Consider the following 15,895-nt stretch of genomic DNA (forward strand, 5'->3'; position numbering starts at 1 on the left):
CTTGTGACGGCTGCTGGAACCACCACCTCATGACAGCACATTTCGACATCGGCAACTACAGTGGCTTCTTTAGAAAACGGAGTGAAAGTGTGCTTCCACATGACAAAGCCGGGGAGGAAACTTTTGCCCTAAAGCAGTACAGTGAAATAACATGAGTTCCAAATGCGGAACAATCCATTAGAGAGCCGCACAGGTGAGGGACTCATCCAGATCCACCTGGTTTCAAATAAAAGCACACCTCCCCATGGCCAGGGGTGGAGGGGAAGCTCTAAAGCAGCGGTTCTCAACCTGTGGGTCGCCAACCCTTTGGGGGTCAAACGACCCTTTCACAGGGGTCGCCTAAGACCATCGGAAAACACATATATAATTACATATTGTTTTTGTGATTAATCACTATGCTTTAATTATGTTCAATTTGTAACAATGAAAATACATCCTGCATATCAGATATTTACATTACGATTCATAACAGTAGCAAAATTACAGTTATGAAGTAGCAAAGAAATAATTTTATGGTTGGGGGTCACCACAACATGAGGAACTGTATTAAAGGGTTGCGGCATTAGGAAGGTTGAGAACCACTGCTCTAAAGCATCCCTGGAGCCCTGACCGGTTTGGTTCAATGGACAGAGCATCGGCCTGCAGACTGAGGGCCCCAGGTTTGATTCCAGTCAAGGGCATGTACCTTGGTTGCGGGCACCTCCCCAGTAGGGGGTGTGCAAGAGGCAGCTGATCGATGTTTCTCTCTCATGGATGTTTCTAACTCTCTAGCCCTCTCCCTCTCTGTAAAAAATCAGTAAAATATATTTTAAAAAATCATTTTTTAAAAAAAATTAAAGCATCCTTGGAGTGAGACCTGTGCAAACTCTGGGTGCAATAGGTCATGGGGGTTGAGGGGAAGGGGGAGGTGGGTACACACACTCAGCCTCTGTCCAAGACCTGGACCGCTGGGCGCAAAACCAGCCAACATCCAGTCACAGTAATAGCAACCGAGGAGCACGATGCTATGAGAAACCACGTGTAAGTAAGAACACAAGGGAGCCCCATGTGCACTGTACACATACATGTAGGTTTATTTTTCTTCCCTTCATCCATAGTATGAAAAAGGTTGAAAATGGCTAGGAAACCAGCTGATATACAAAGCACCTCTGCAATTATGCTTTTCTTAGAAAAACAACTTATAAAAAAAATAATAAACATTTAAAAAATTCAAGTCCTTTAAGTAGTTTACACTTCTGAATGTTAAAACTCCACGTGTTTCCTAAAATATAGTACAATTTTTTAAAAAATAAACAAAACTCATTAAAGTGACACTGATTTGAATTCCACAGGATCCCGGACAGTTAAAAATATGTTATTCCCTATAAAGTAAATTTGTTCTTCACAGGCAAAACGATAAAGTGTGACTCTCTGCTTAATTCATTGAGATTCATTTTAACGCTCCAGCTAATAACAACAGAAGACTAGTGGTAATTTATAGTGTCTTCAAATAAGTTAACAAAACATATCCAAAAGGCTAATCAGCACAGGCATGATTCTGGAAGAGCGACAACACCTATACATACAAGACACAAACCAACACTTCACCAATTATCAAGAGCCAATGTGACCCATTATCCTGAGGGCGCATCTTCTTCAAGAAGAGATGACTGTTTTCCGTGGTCCTGCTGAGGCTGTTTCTGAGCCGCGTTCCCCACCCCCACCCCCAAAGTAAACGATCCCAGGGTGAAAGTCAAGACAGATAGTGCTTGGCCCGGTGATTTTGACAGCAACTCTGACAATGGATCCAGTCGAACTTGCCCGGTAAGGTGAGGAGATCACCTGTGAGCGAGCGTATCAACCCTGTGATGGGGAGAGGATGACATTCCTTTCTAATCACTCCAGGACCAGGCAACATGACTGGTTTGACGGTGTAACGGGCCACTAACCAGAGAGGTTAGTAAGGTGAGATACAGAAATGAAATCTCACATGAAAAGACAGATTGTACCCAGCGGCACGTGTGTCTGTGTGGAGGCTGAAAGATCGGGAACCTCTCTTCGTTATTAATGTCAACCCGATAAAAGCTAAACCGAATCGGTGCACGTTTAAGTGCACCACTATTTAATTGCTAAAAGTGTTTCAAGCACTTGGTAAGAATTTCAGAGTCCACACTACTCCAAAAAAGAATATTACCACATTTCTCACCTGCCTGAGTTGAGTTATATTAAGCACCCTTTGTAATGATATCCGTTTGGGTTGGGGAGCTGGTGGGATGGTGTGAGCAGGAGGTGCCAAAAAAGAAAAAAATATATATTGATATTATAAAGGTGTTTTCTTCCTCAAGTTTTCCAAAATTTTACATTCTCTTTGTTCCTGGATAGTGTGAGCTCCAGAGTGGCTGGCTGTGGAGAAGTTGTTCCAGAGACTAAGTTCAAGGTCTCATTAAGTTGATACCCAATGACCAGGTGAAATGGTGGTCCATCTTCCAAATCTCATGTTGCCTATAAGAAACCTGACAAAACAAAGAATTAAACAAACTCAGAGATTCATTAACGGAAAAAATGGGCCAAGTGTTGAAATAAAATCACTTTTCTATTAAAAAAAAAAAAAAGAAAAAGAAACTTGGGGAAAAAAGGAATTCCTGGGAGTTGTTTGTTAGACAGATATGAGCAGAGCAAGGATGATGGTCTAGGTACAGAAACTCACCAGGGCAGGAAACCCCGGATGCCTAGCAAGAGGCAAAGCTGGGAAAACAAGAACTTCCCCCCAGGGTAACCCATTCTCCCCTCGCATGTCACTGGTCATGCGGTTTGGACCCCTGATCTTTCATCACTGGTCAAGTGGTGTAGACCCCCTGACCTTTTCCTCCCTAGAGATAACATCTAGGCCTCAGTTATATTTCAGCTCCAGGCCCAGAAAAGCAGCAAAACCAGACAAGTGGCACCATGGCTGCCACAGGACCAGCTGCATTGACTAAAGACCCTCTGCCCTGCACGGACCAATCGCCTGAAAGAGGGGAGACCGCCACCCTGAAAGAGCACACCTGAAAAGCTGCTAAATTCTATGAAGACCCTCCCCTGAGGCCTCCCCTAAGATTCCCACCTGCAAAACAGAGATAAATGTGCTCAGGACAAAGGCCCCAGTGCACGTTCTCCCCGCAAGGAGCAGGCCCATGCCATTCCCTTCCTCCTCTCCCTCTCCCACATGTATGTGTCCCCCATCCTCTAAAGGACCCCAGGAGACGTGCAACCAGGGGAGCAATGGGCAGTAGCAGCTCATCCTGGGCTCACCCCCTGCACCTGCCTCCAAGGCCCCCTTTTCTCTGACTTACCAGAGAGCCAAGGCAGCCCAGCCAGGCTCTCCTGCTGCTGCTTCTGCGCCCTTCCCTGTGTCACTGTCCTGAGTAGTATGTTTATGCTGCCATCACCGATCCAATACCCCCTGGGTTCGGTGCTGTGCAGCTCTTCGCTTTGGATATCCCCCCCTCTTTTCCGTAAATAAATTCCATTTTCTGTAATCACTGTCTGAGATGGTTATTTAGCCTGCCCACCCATCACTGACTTGAGCCTTTCATTTCCACGTTTCCTGAGCTTAAGAGAAGCCACTGCAAATGTAAAGGTGATAAGATACTAAAACATCCTGATAAAGATATAAAACTCAGCCAATTAACCAGGTATTCTGGCTTCAGGAGGGCATAAAATATTGGTAAATTAAGGGGGGGGGGTGTTTTTAGCGGACAGATTTTTTTTTTTCCTATTTAATGAGGAGATTGGGACAGTAAGTGTTGATGATCCCTGTACTGCCAAAAAATGTCACAAGCCCTTTTGTATTTCTAATGTATCAGCAAATCAGGTGTCAGTGAGGCCAGGAGCCGATAAAAACAAACAACACAAGATAACAACTTGCTATAAAGGGTTTGAGATGGATGTTCTGAGCCATCTGGTTATCACTGTCGCGTGGCCACTGCTGTCCACAGCGCCAACATGCAAATGAGCAGGTTTCCACACGTGGGCCTCAGTAATCCACAGAATTTCAACATAGCCAAGAACAAGAATGAAAACCTCGACAACGAAACTAGCCATTCTGTTTGGGTGAGGCTTCGGCACCCAACGTTTCCTGGGGGAGTTCAGAAACCTTGCCCACCACCCCTGAAAGCATCCCGAGGGATCACTGAGTGCTTATAGACTTTCAGGGCGAGTATACACTTTGCATCCTTTGTGGAATAAAAATTTAACTAGCATTCCAAATAAAAGCCTCTCTCCGACTTATTGAGGTTTCTGAGAAGTAATACTGCATTTGTTAACTATGGCAACAATATAGAATAACCAACGTTTTGAATTGGTTTGATCTTGGATATAACGAAATCAAAACCACAAAAAAAAGAAGTGCTTAAAAACAAAGGAAGGAACCCTGTGGTTTTCTGGATTGAGACCAGGAACAACTCCCTTTGGCCTCTCCCACTCACCTTCCCTTCTTTGCCAACTGAGGTTCACTAGTGCCACCCAGTGGACTCCTGGAGCACTGCTTCAGCGCCTGGGAAGGCCCAGCAGGCACCAGTAGTCTCAAGTACCATAATGACATTCTTATCTATTCTTTACAGAGCCTTACTACCTGCCTGAAGCTTTCAATATGTTTTTTATTGATTTCAGAAAGAAAGGGAGAGGGAGAGAGAGAGAGAGAAACATCAACGTTGAGAAAGAATCATTGATCGGCTGCCTCCTGCACGCCCCCCACTGGGGATCGAGCCCGAAACCTCCATGTGGCCTGACTGGGAATTGAACTGTGACCTAGTGGTTCGTAGGTCGACACTCAACCACTGAGCCACACCGGCCAGCTGCCTGAAGCTTTACATGCATGCAGGACCTCTTTTCGTCCTCACAACAGACCAGGACTTAGAAGTTTTTGCATCCATCTGACAGATGGGGACAAAGAGGCTTAAAGTTAGGCCACGAATTTGCACTCTCCAGTTTGCAGCCAGTATGGCAAAGGGTGAGTTGAGGAGCTGGTGCGACTTCAGGGAGAGCATGTGCGGGAACTGAAACAGCAGAAGGCCGGCACTGAGCAGATCGAGGAGGAGTTGGCAAAACTACTGAAAATGAAGGCACAGCCACACAGCGGGGGCCTGAGGAAGGGAAGCACAAGTTTGTGCTCAAAATCCCCAACCGAGCAAGAGACTACAATCCCCGGCAGATGGCAGTTCGGGAGAAGGTGTTTGATATAATCATCAGCTGCTTCAAGCGCCAAGGTGCACAAGTCATTGCTACACCTGTGTTTGAACTAAAGCAAACACTGACTGCAAAGTATGGGGAAGACTCTAAAGCAGTGGTCCTCAACCTTGGCTGCACATTGGAATCACCTGGGAATCTTTTTAAAATCCTGGTTTCTGGGCCTCATCCTCCAGAAACTGTTTCTTTGTTACTAATGTTGTGGCCCCCGCCCCATAACAAAGAAACAGAATTTCCGGAGGATGAGGCCCAGAAATCAGGATTTTAAAAAGATTCCCAGGTGATTCCAATGTGCAGCCAAGGTTGAGGACCACTGCTCTAAAGCTTATTCATGACCTGAAGGGCCAGGGTGGGGAGCGGCTGTCCCTTCGATATGACCTCACTGTTCCTTTTGCTCAATAATTGGCAATGAATAAACTGACCAACAATCAGCGCTACCACACAGCACAAGTAAATCGGCGGGATAACCCAGCCATGACCCGGGGCCGAGATCGGGAATTCTACCAGTGTGACTTTGACATTGCCGGGCTATGTGACCCCAGGACCCCTGATGCAGAGTGCCTGAAGATCATGTGTCAGATCCTGAATTCACATAGACAGGTGACTTCCTGGTCAAGGTGAACCATCAGCGCATCCCAGATGGGATGTCTGAGAGCTGTGGGGTTCCTGGCAGCCAGTTCCGCACCATCTGCTCGTCAGTGGACAAACTGGACAAGGTGTCCTGGGGGGAAGTAAAGAACGAGATGGTGGGAGAGAAGGGCTTCGCACCCGGGTGGCTGACCGAATTGGGAACTATGGCCAGCAGCATGGTCGGGTATCCCTGGTGGAACAGCTGCTCTAGGGTCCTCAACTTCCTCAAAACAAGCAGGCCTTGGAGGGCCTGGGAGAACTGAAGCTGCTATTTAAGTGCTTGACCCTGTTTGGCATTGCTGACAAGATCTCCTTCAACCTGAGCCTTGCCCGAGGGCTGGACTCCTATACTGGGATGGTCTATGAGGCGGTGCTGCTACAGACTGCAACCCAGGCAGGGGACGAGCCCCTGGTGTGGGCAGTGTGGCTGCTGGAGGGCGCTCTGATGGGCCTGTTTGACCCTAAAGAGTGCAAGGTGCCATGTGTGGGGCTCAGCATTGGTGTGGAGCGGATCTTCTCCATCATGAAGCAGAGGCTTAGAGGTGTTGAAGGAGAAGGAATGGACCACAGAGACACAGGTGCTGTAGCATCCGCACAGACGTTGCTGGAGGCGAGACTGAAGCTCGTCTCAGAGCTGTGGGGTGTGGGATCAAGGCTGAGCTGCTTTACAAGAAAAAACCCAAAGTTACTGAACCAGCTGCGGTACTGTGAGGAGGCAGGCATCCCATCATCAGTGAGCAGGAGCTCGGGATGGGGTCATCAAGCTCCGTTCAGTGGCCAGCAGGGAAGAGGTGGGTGTCCGAAGAGAAGACCTTGTGAAGGAAATCAAAAAGAGAACGAGCCAGCCCCTTTGCACCTGCTGAATTGAGCAAACTATGAGAGGAAAGTGGGCGGGCACCATTGAAGGCTAAGACAAAACTCTGCCTATGTCCTTCAACCTCTTTGCACACTTCCAGTGGAAAACCTGAAGAGCAGTCAAAACCGAGACTTTATGATTTTATTGATAATCACAGGTAATTTTACTGTGCCAGTTTCCATAGGAAGCCCCGGGGGCTCAGTCCAGTCTGGCTCCTAAGCTACAGGGACCGGGCCTGAGATGGCCTCCTCTTCAGAGTGCTACACCAGCAGGGACTGCTCCCCATAACCAGTCACCAAAGGTGCAATAAAATATCTCAACCACTAAAAAAAAAAGCCCTAGCCAGTTTGGCTCCGTAGATAGAGCGTCGGCCTGCAGACTGAAGGGTCCCCAGTTGGATTCCGGTCAAAGGCACACGCCCCGGTTATGGGCTCAATCCCCAGTAGAAGGCAGGAGGCAGCCGATCAATGATTCTCTCTCATCACTGATGTTCCTATCTCTCTCTCCCTCTCCCTTCCTCTCTGAAATAAAAAATATATATATCAGAAAAAAAAAAAAGCTTGACCCTGTTTGGCATTGCTGACAAGATCTCCTTCAACCTGAGCCTTGCCCGAGGGCTGGACTCCTATACTGGGATGGTCTATGAGGCGGTGCTGCTACAGACTGCAACCCAGGCAGGGGACGAGCCCCTGGTATGGGCAGTGTGGCTGCTGGAGGGCGCTCTGATGGGCCTGTTTGACCCTAAAGAGTGCAAGGTGCCATGTGTGGGGCTCAGCATTGGTGTGGAGCGGATCTTCTCCATCATGAAGCAGAGGCTTAGAGGTGTTGAAGGAGAAGGAATGGACCACAGAGACACAGGTGCTGTAGCATCCGCACAGACGTTGCTGGAGGCGAGACTGAAGCTCGTCTCAGAGCTGTGGGGTGTGGGATCAAGGCTGAGCTGCTTTACAAGAAAAAACCCAAAGTTACTGAACCAGCTGCGGTACTGTGAGGAGGCAGGCATCCCATCATCAGTGAGCAGGAGCTCGGGATGGGGTCATCAAGCTCCGTTCAGTGGCCAGCAGGGAAGAGGTGGGTGTCCGAAGAGAAGACCTTGTGAAGGAAATCAAAAAGAGAACGAGCCAGCCCCTTTGCACCTGCTGAATTGAGCAAACTATGAGAGGAAAGTGGGCGGGCACCATTGAAGGCTAAGACAAAACTCTGCCTATGTCCTTCAACCTCTTTGCACACTTCCAGTGGAAAACCTGAAGAGCAGTCAAAACCGAGACTTTATGATTTTATTGATAATCACAGGTAATTTTACTGTGCCAGTTTCCATAGGAAGCCCCGGGGGCTCAGTCCAGTCTGGCTCCTAAGCTACAGGGACCGGGCCTGAGATGGCCTCCTCTTCAGAGTGCTACACCAGCAGGGACTGCTCCCCATAACCAGTCACCAAAGGTGCAATAAAATATCTCAACCACTAAAAAAAAAAGCCCTAGCCAGTTTGGCTCCGTAGATAGAGCGTCGGCCTGCAGACTGAAGGGTCCCCAGTTGGATTCCGGTCAAAGGCACACGCCCCGGTTATGGGCTCAATCCCCAGTAGAAGGCAGGAGGCAGCCGATCATCAATGATTTCTCATCACTGATGTTCCTATCTCTCTCTCCCTCTCCCTTCCTCTCTGAAATAAAAAATATATATATCAGAAAAAAAAAAAAAGAATTTGCTTAGTCACAAAGCTAGCCAGCACCTGAGCTGGGATTGAACCCCTTCCTCTGACTCCATGCACATAACATCATTACTTAGGCTATCGCAGGCCACCAGCTCACTGCTGCATTTGCGTAGTAATCTGAACCCAAGCTTACAAATAAACAAGACTCACATTTTACAGTGGAAATTTGCTATTCACAAAGACACAGCTGGACTCCAAGCTAATGACTTCAGACCATTTCCTGCTCACCTTCCAGCACATCCTGGACTTCAACTGAGACGTTTTTCAAGCAGTTATATAAATTCTGGACTGTGGCGTTGCTTAGCTCCTTGTCTTGCCACTTCTTCAGCATCCGAAACTTACAAATTGTCACATTTTCTTCCTTCTTCCGGATATCATCAATATCGCTTCTGTCCAACTCCAGGTTTTCAATGCCAATTTCTCTCCACTCCTTCCCCAACTTCCCAGCAAGAGTAATCAACTGATCGTCTGTTAACAGGGTCTTGGCTCCATCTAAAAGCAGATGAGGAATTCAGTAGTTCCTCTCAACACTTAATCATTGATAACTACTTACAATGAAAATGTATTCTCCTCCTATTAGAAAAGAGACTAGCCCAAGCCGCTTTGGCTCAGTGGATAGAGACTTGGCCTGCGGACCAAAGGGTCCCAGGTTCGATTCCAGTCAGGGGCACGTACCTCGATTGCAGGCTCCTCCCTGGCCCAGGCCCTGGTCAGGGCGCGTGCAGGAGGCAACCAATCAATGTGTTTCTCTCACATCGATATTTCTCCCTGTCTTTCCCTCTCTCTAAAAATCAATGGAAAAATATCCTCGGGTGAGGATTAAAAAAAAAAAAAAAGAAAAGGAGACTATATTTGTAGTAATTGTAACTGCTTGTAAAATATATTTAAATGCCAAAAAATCCTTGCTATCCAAAATATCTTAAGTAAAGGGAACTCTTTTATATAATAATATTAAACTGGGGTATAATGTTCATAATTACAAATGTGACTTTCATAAAACAGCACAAATCAGGTTGGAATAAAAAAATTCAGATATCAAAAAGAACTTATGTGGCTCAAAAAGAAAAATATACAGCTTTGCCCTTGCCCACCTCTGTATCTCATATAAATGCTCGCAAGATGTCTGCATTGAAGTCTCTATTTCACCATCTCCTGGCACTAGGGGAATAGCACGTTCCATAGGAAAGTCATGGAATGGTATTTGTAATAGCTGTTGATCTCCGAGAAGCAGTGTTATAATCTTGGAAAGGCATATATTGCCAATGCAAACCACTGGCCCCATAAAAAATATTAGCACTATCATTAAACTAGATTTGCAACGATCACTTTGTGCTATGATGCAGCCAAGCTCACAGGTTGTAGAGTTCCGGGTAAGGATCCTCAAGGCATGACAAATACTGGAGGATATGAGAGGGAGAGGTAAGAAGAATTCCTGCCCCTCCTCCAGGACTGCAACACCTCTGCTCTAAAGACAACAATTTATTAATGTGGATCTAACATTTGTTTTTGGACCCTTTTCCACTTGGGCTTCCTCTCTCTAACTTTCTAGACCAGAGGTTCTCAACCTGTGGGTCGAGACCCCTTTGGGGGTCGAACGACCCTTTCACAGGGGTCGCCTAAGACCATCGGAAAACACATATATAATTACATATTGTTTTTGTGATTAATCACTATGCTTTAATTATGTTCAATTTGTAACAATGAAAATACATCCTGCGTATCAGATATTTACATTACGATTCATAACAGCAGCAAAATTACAGTTATGAAGTAGCAACGAAAATAATTTTATGGTTGGGGGTCACCACAACATGAGGAACTGTATTGAAGGGTCGCGGCATTGGGAAGGTTGAGAACCACTGTTCTAGTCTGAAGAATGGGTTCTTAAAGAAGGCCTTCGCCCTCTGGTGGTTTCCTGATACATGGCCGACCGCTCCTAGCTCTCCAGACTCCTGACGATAAAAACGACTGCCAGGGAACCTATTTAGATGAAAGTTCTCAAGATCATCCTAAAACTCATTGTATCAGACTCTGAGCCTAAATTTTAACAAGATCTCAAAATAATTCTGTTCGGGCTGAGGGCTGATCATATTTTTAAAAGCAACACAGTGATATACTGAGTCTGAAACTACCAGGCTAGTGACTGGACATCTCAAAGAATATTATTGAGGGAATACCTAAACAAACAAACAAAAAATATTTATTTATTTAGATCCTACGCTGTCAACTCCAAAACAGTTGGAAATCCTTAATCTTTCTGGGTGAATTTGATCGTTTTGATTCTATTTCTAGCTACTTGTTATTGGAACTCATTTTATTTTATTTATTTATTAATATTTTTAAAATATATTTTTTATTGATTTCAGAGAGGAAAGAAGAGGGAGATAGAAACATCGATGATGAGAGAAAATCACTGATCTGCTGCCTCCTGCACAACCCCTACTGGGGACCAAGCCCATAACCTGGGCAAGGTTCATAGGTCGACACTCAACCAGTGAGCCACGCCACCTGGGCTCATTTTAAATAGCCAAATAATTGCATAAAACAGAAAAACTTGCCCAGCCAGCATGGCTCAGTGGTTGAGTGTTGACCCATAAACCAAGAGTATACCAGTTTGATTCCTGGTCAGGGCACATGCCTGGGTTGCAGGCTCGATTCCCCGTAGGGGGCATGCAGTAGGCAGTCCACTGATGTTTGTCTCTCATCGATGTTTCTATCTCTCTCTATCCCTCTCTCTTCCTCTCTCTCTACAATCAATAAAAACATATTTTTTAAAGAAGAAAAACTTGTCCTATAAATCAAATAAAAACTATGTCCCACTCAGTTATAAGATGAATAATTTCTGAGGATCTAATGTACAGCATGGTGACTATAGCTAATAATACCGTATCATACTATATACTTAAAATTTGCTAAGAGAGTAAATCTTAAGTGTTCTCGCCACTAAAATAAAAAGCAACTGTGAGGTGATGAATCTGTTAACTTGATTGATAAATATTTCATCATGTACATGTATACCAAATCATCATGTTGTACACTGTAGTATATACAATTTTATCTGTCAAATATCCCTCAATAGAACTGGAAAAAATTGTATCTCAATGTAGTTAGGTTTTAAAAATAATTCCAGAGCCTCACTTATTTTGGTGTTGACTTGATAAAAATAACGAACATCTCTATAGCAATATACAGTAAAACCACACGTCATCCTCACAGTCTCCTGCTCTAGAAAGTGAGATAGATATCTTATTTCATTTTATAAAGTTTGTCTGCTTTTATAGATTCATACCTTCTTACAATAATAGTAAAAGAAAAGGTACTTTGGTGAAAGGGTTAATTTGGAGACCTATGTGAGGTCCCTAAATGCTTGAGATCTTGTCTCATATAATTTGGGTCTGGGCTTTTAAAATCAGATTTGTGAATTCTTGTTGGACTTGCATTTTGAACTACAAATTCCATCAACTGGCTCCTTAGGGTATTGTTAAATGTTTTAAATCTCCACTGTATTTTCACAACTTTTGAGCCTTGGTCTCTGCCATTTAATTGAAAGAAAATAAGTTGAGACCTGCCTCTATTGACTGAACTGGAGGTGCTTCACCCCGAAACAGCTAAAAAAACAGTGAAGCCAATGAACGCACACATGGACATTCACAATTCCATTCATTCAAGCAATGCTCACTGTCTCCTACACGAAGGCTCCATGCACAGTGCTATGGGAAATGTAAAGATGGGTAGGTATGGCCCTACCTTTAAGGACTGCAAGGAACCCCCCCTACCTCACAGTTCTGCTGAGTGAAGGGGAAAAGTGGGGAATCGAATGGGAAAATAGGCCGGGGCAGGCCACGGAGGACCCTTATCCAGGCCCGAGGCGCTGGGACACAGGCGCCCACAACCGGATGTGGCGCTAGGAACGCCGACCCGAGAGCATGTGTGATGGATGCACATCGACGGGAGAGCCCAGGGGAATAACTGATGGCCACAGAGGACAATGTTACAAACCTGAAGTGTCAACCTGCTTCATTCTTTTAGCACTGACCTCCTCTTCAGGTAGAGTGTTACTTACTTTACGTCGCCTTTTACCTTAAAAAAAAAAAAAAGAATCAACAAGTTTGCTTTTCATTATGTTTATTACCTTCAATCTGTGTGGTTTTTTTTTTTTTAAAAAAAGCATCATCATTCAGGTAGAAACCAATTGAAAATGGATTCCAAGATTGTTCCGATGGTTAACAGAGTCACAGAGCACTTAACAGATCCATAATGCAACCACCTCGGCACAGCAAAGCACAGATCCTAGCGGATGGGAGGAACCCAAGACTGGGCACAACTCGCTTAGTGTCCAGTCACCAGCACTTACCACTTGTGCTGCTTTTTGAAACGTTCTGACTCTGATCATGTTGAACCCAGTCACCTGTTAAAGCACAGAAAGCATCACTTAGAAAAACTGGTATGAAATCAGAATTCAAGAAATCAACTTGTGAAAGTGTATGGAGCTCTAGGGTCTTGGCAACCTCTCTGAAGTTCGCATATGAGTTTGGGGTTTCGCTTGGTATCTGCACAAATGCGCTGGGCTTGGATTTTGGAGATAAATAATGAGCAGGAGAGGATGTTAAAGGGGAGGGGGGGCTGTCACAGGGCTTCCCAGCCCCAAGAATTTGAACAGGGGGACACAGGGGCAGTGGGGTCCCCCAGCAGAGCTGTGATCGCACAGAGCGGGAGCTATCTGTTGAAGACCAAAGAGGCAGAGTCAGCCAATGAGACACACAGTCAGCCAAAATGCAGAGCTACATCCAGGTCGTGTCACAACACCCCTAAAATATCTGAGATCCAAACCTCAAGAAAACAACACCTCCACTGGCCAACTTCCCCCCTCCCCCACCACCACTCTCTGAAGTCTCCGCAGACACGCTGAGCCACCCACTGACCCCCAGGATCTGGACGTGGGTGCCTGAGAACCAGGGCTGCACTTCTGTCCCAGGAGCGGCGCCTTTCCCTCCATCAGATCTTTAAATGTTATGCTGACGGGACAGACAATTACTCTATTTGCTTTCCCACCCCCACCACCCACAAACCAGTTTTCCTTTAGGATATAAAACACTTACATTCTCTCAGTTTCGCTTTCCATACAATCTCGTCGGAATCCATTTCAACCAACAGTAATTTAAACTCCATTGGCTGCTCCAAATAAACTTCAATATAACTTTTCAGTTTTAAAAGGGAACCATCCACAAATTCAATTTCCTTTAAAAAAAAAAGTGATTTTTTTTAATAGAAAATATGTATTCACTCACTGATGACATCATTAGCAAATGATGACAATTATTAGATAGGTTAATGCTTACTTGAATGCCCACCGACACCTTGGCCCTGGAAAATCCCATTCCTGAATCACACACCCTCTTATTCTCTTGCTTCTCGGCCCCCCTTACTCCAACTTCCTTTTCTGCTTCATTTTCCTAAAGCTTAACTTTTCAGCCCTTTCCTGATTTCCTGTTTCCTGTTCCCAAACTAGAACGTGTGCTCACCCACCAGCCACCCTTTCGTCAGTGCGTTTGAACTTCCTCACCCTCTTTGGCTTAGATCATGCCACACAATCTGGATGGAACAGATTCAACATGTACAGACTATGCTGCGTGTTTTACCCACACTCCCTCACTGAACACCTTCCCCCACCAAATCCTCTTTTTGCTATTTTACGGGTAAAGAATCTCAGAGAAGCAAATTAAACTTGCCCAACTTCACATGTAGGAAGTGGTAGAATTTAACGTGCACCCACACCTTCTGACGTCAAAGTGTGCGCTCTTAACCGCTACACAGCCGCCTCCTGCCTTACACCTCCGCTGTTCCTCTCCAGGCTGCCTAGTGAGCCTGGAGGGAGAAATGCACTTTTTAAAAAGTACAACCCATGCCTTGTTTTATTGCATTTCACTAATGTTACGCTCTTTACAAGCTGAAGGTTTGTGGCAACCCTACTGGCGCCATTTTCCCAAAAGCACTTGCTCACTTCATGTCTCTGTGTCACATTTTGGAAATTCTCACAGTTCAGACTCCTTCATTATTATTATACTAGAGGCCCGGTGCACAAAATTTGTGCAGGGGGGTGGGGGGAATCCTTCAGCCCGGCCTGCACCCTCTCCAATCAGGGACCCCTCGGGGGATGTCCGACTGCCGGTTTAGGCCTGATCCTGCCCCCCCGGCCAGCCTGGTCACCCCCTAACTGCCCCCCCGGCCAGCCTGGTCACCCCCTAACTGCCCCCCCGGCCAGCCTGGTCACCCCCTAACTGCCCCCCCGGCCAGCCTGGTCACCCCCTAACTGCCCCCCCGGCCAGCCTGGTCACCCCCTAACTGCCCCCCCGGCCAGCCTGGTCACCCCCTAACTGTCCGGAAAGAAGTTAGACGTCTGGAAGATGTCCAGTCATCCAGTCTAATTAGCATATTACCCTTTTATTAGTATAGATTTGCAATGGTGAACTGCGATCATGATCTTTGATGTTAGTATTATAATTGTTTTGGGACATCACGAATTTAATCGATAAGTATGTATGTGTTCTGACTGCTCCAACATCTGGCCATTTCCCTACTTTTCTCCCTCTCCTCAGTCCTCCTTATTCCCTGAGACACAACCATATTGAAAATAGGCCAATTAATAACCTGACAGTGGCCTCTAAATGTTCAAATGAAAGGAAGAATCGTACATCTCTCACTTTAAACCAAAAGCTCGAAATCTTAGTGAGGAAGGCATGTTGAAAGCCAACACAAGCCAAAAACAAGGTCTCTTGCACCAAACAGTCAAGTTGTGACTACAAAGGAAAAGTTCTTCATGGAAATTAAAAATGCTATTCCAGTGAACACACGAATGGTAAGAACGTGAAACAGCCTTGTTGCTGATATGGAAAACATTCTCATGGTCTGGACCAAACCAGCCACAACATTTTCTTAAGCCAAAGCCTAATCCAGAGCAAGACCCTAACTCTATTCTATTCTATGAAGGCCGAGAGAAGTGAGGAAGTGCAGAAGTTTAAGGAAAGAAGCCACTTCCATAACATAAAAGTGCAAGGTGAAGCAGCAAGTGCTGATCTAAAGCTGCAGCAAGTTATCCAGAAAAATCTAGATACGATAATTAATGAAGGTGGCCACACCAAACAACAGATTTCAATGTAGACAAAACAGCCTTCCATTGGAAGAAGATGCCATCAGGACTTTCATGGCGAGAGAGGAGAGGTCAATGCCTGACTTCAAATCTTCAAAGGACAGTCGGACTCCTTTGTTGGAGGCTAATGCAGCTGGTGGCATGAAGTTGAAGCCAGTGCTCATTTACCATTCTGAAGATCCTGGGGCCTTTAAGGATTCTGCTAAATCTACCCCGCCTGTGCTCTGGAACAACAAAGCCTGGAAGACAGCACAGCTGACTACAACATGGCTTGCTGAATATTTTAGACCACTGTTGAGACTTACTGCTCAGAAAAAAAAAGATTCCTTTAAAAATATTGCCGCTCAAG

At 45.6% G+C, this 15,895-nt stretch overlaps 1 protein-coding gene and 1 pseudogene across 1 annotated transcript in view; one reads left to right on the forward strand and one right to left on the reverse strand.

Moving 5' to 3' along the window:
* Positions 1–1,048: 1,048 nt before the first annotated feature.
* The window catches only part of LOC102244011, a 35,566-nt gene continuing 20,719 nt past the window's right edge, over positions 1,049–15,895 (reverse strand). Inside the window, exons 12-16 of the mRNA XM_005864123.2 lie at positions 13,499–13,637; positions 12,754–12,807; positions 12,399–12,479; positions 8,628–8,891; positions 1,049–2,492 (exon numbers count right to left, since the gene is read on the reverse strand). Of these exons, the coding sequence (XP_005864185.1) occupies positions 2,482–2,492; positions 8,628–8,891; positions 12,399–12,479; positions 12,754–12,807; positions 13,499–13,637 (549 nt within the window). The 3' untranslated portion in view covers positions 1,049–2,481. The remainder of the gene's footprint in view (positions 2,493–8,627; positions 8,892–12,398; positions 12,480–12,753; positions 12,808–13,498; positions 13,638–15,895) is intronic.
* LOC102243719 lies at positions 4,974–8,194 on the forward strand (annotated as a pseudogene).

Source organism: Myotis brandtii, unplaced genomic scaffold (assembly GCF_000412655.1).
Source record: "Myotis brandtii unplaced genomic scaffold, ASM41265v1 scaffold186, whole genome shotgun sequence".
Lineage (NCBI taxonomy): Eukaryota > Metazoa > Chordata > Mammalia > Chiroptera > Vespertilionidae > Myotis > Myotis brandtii.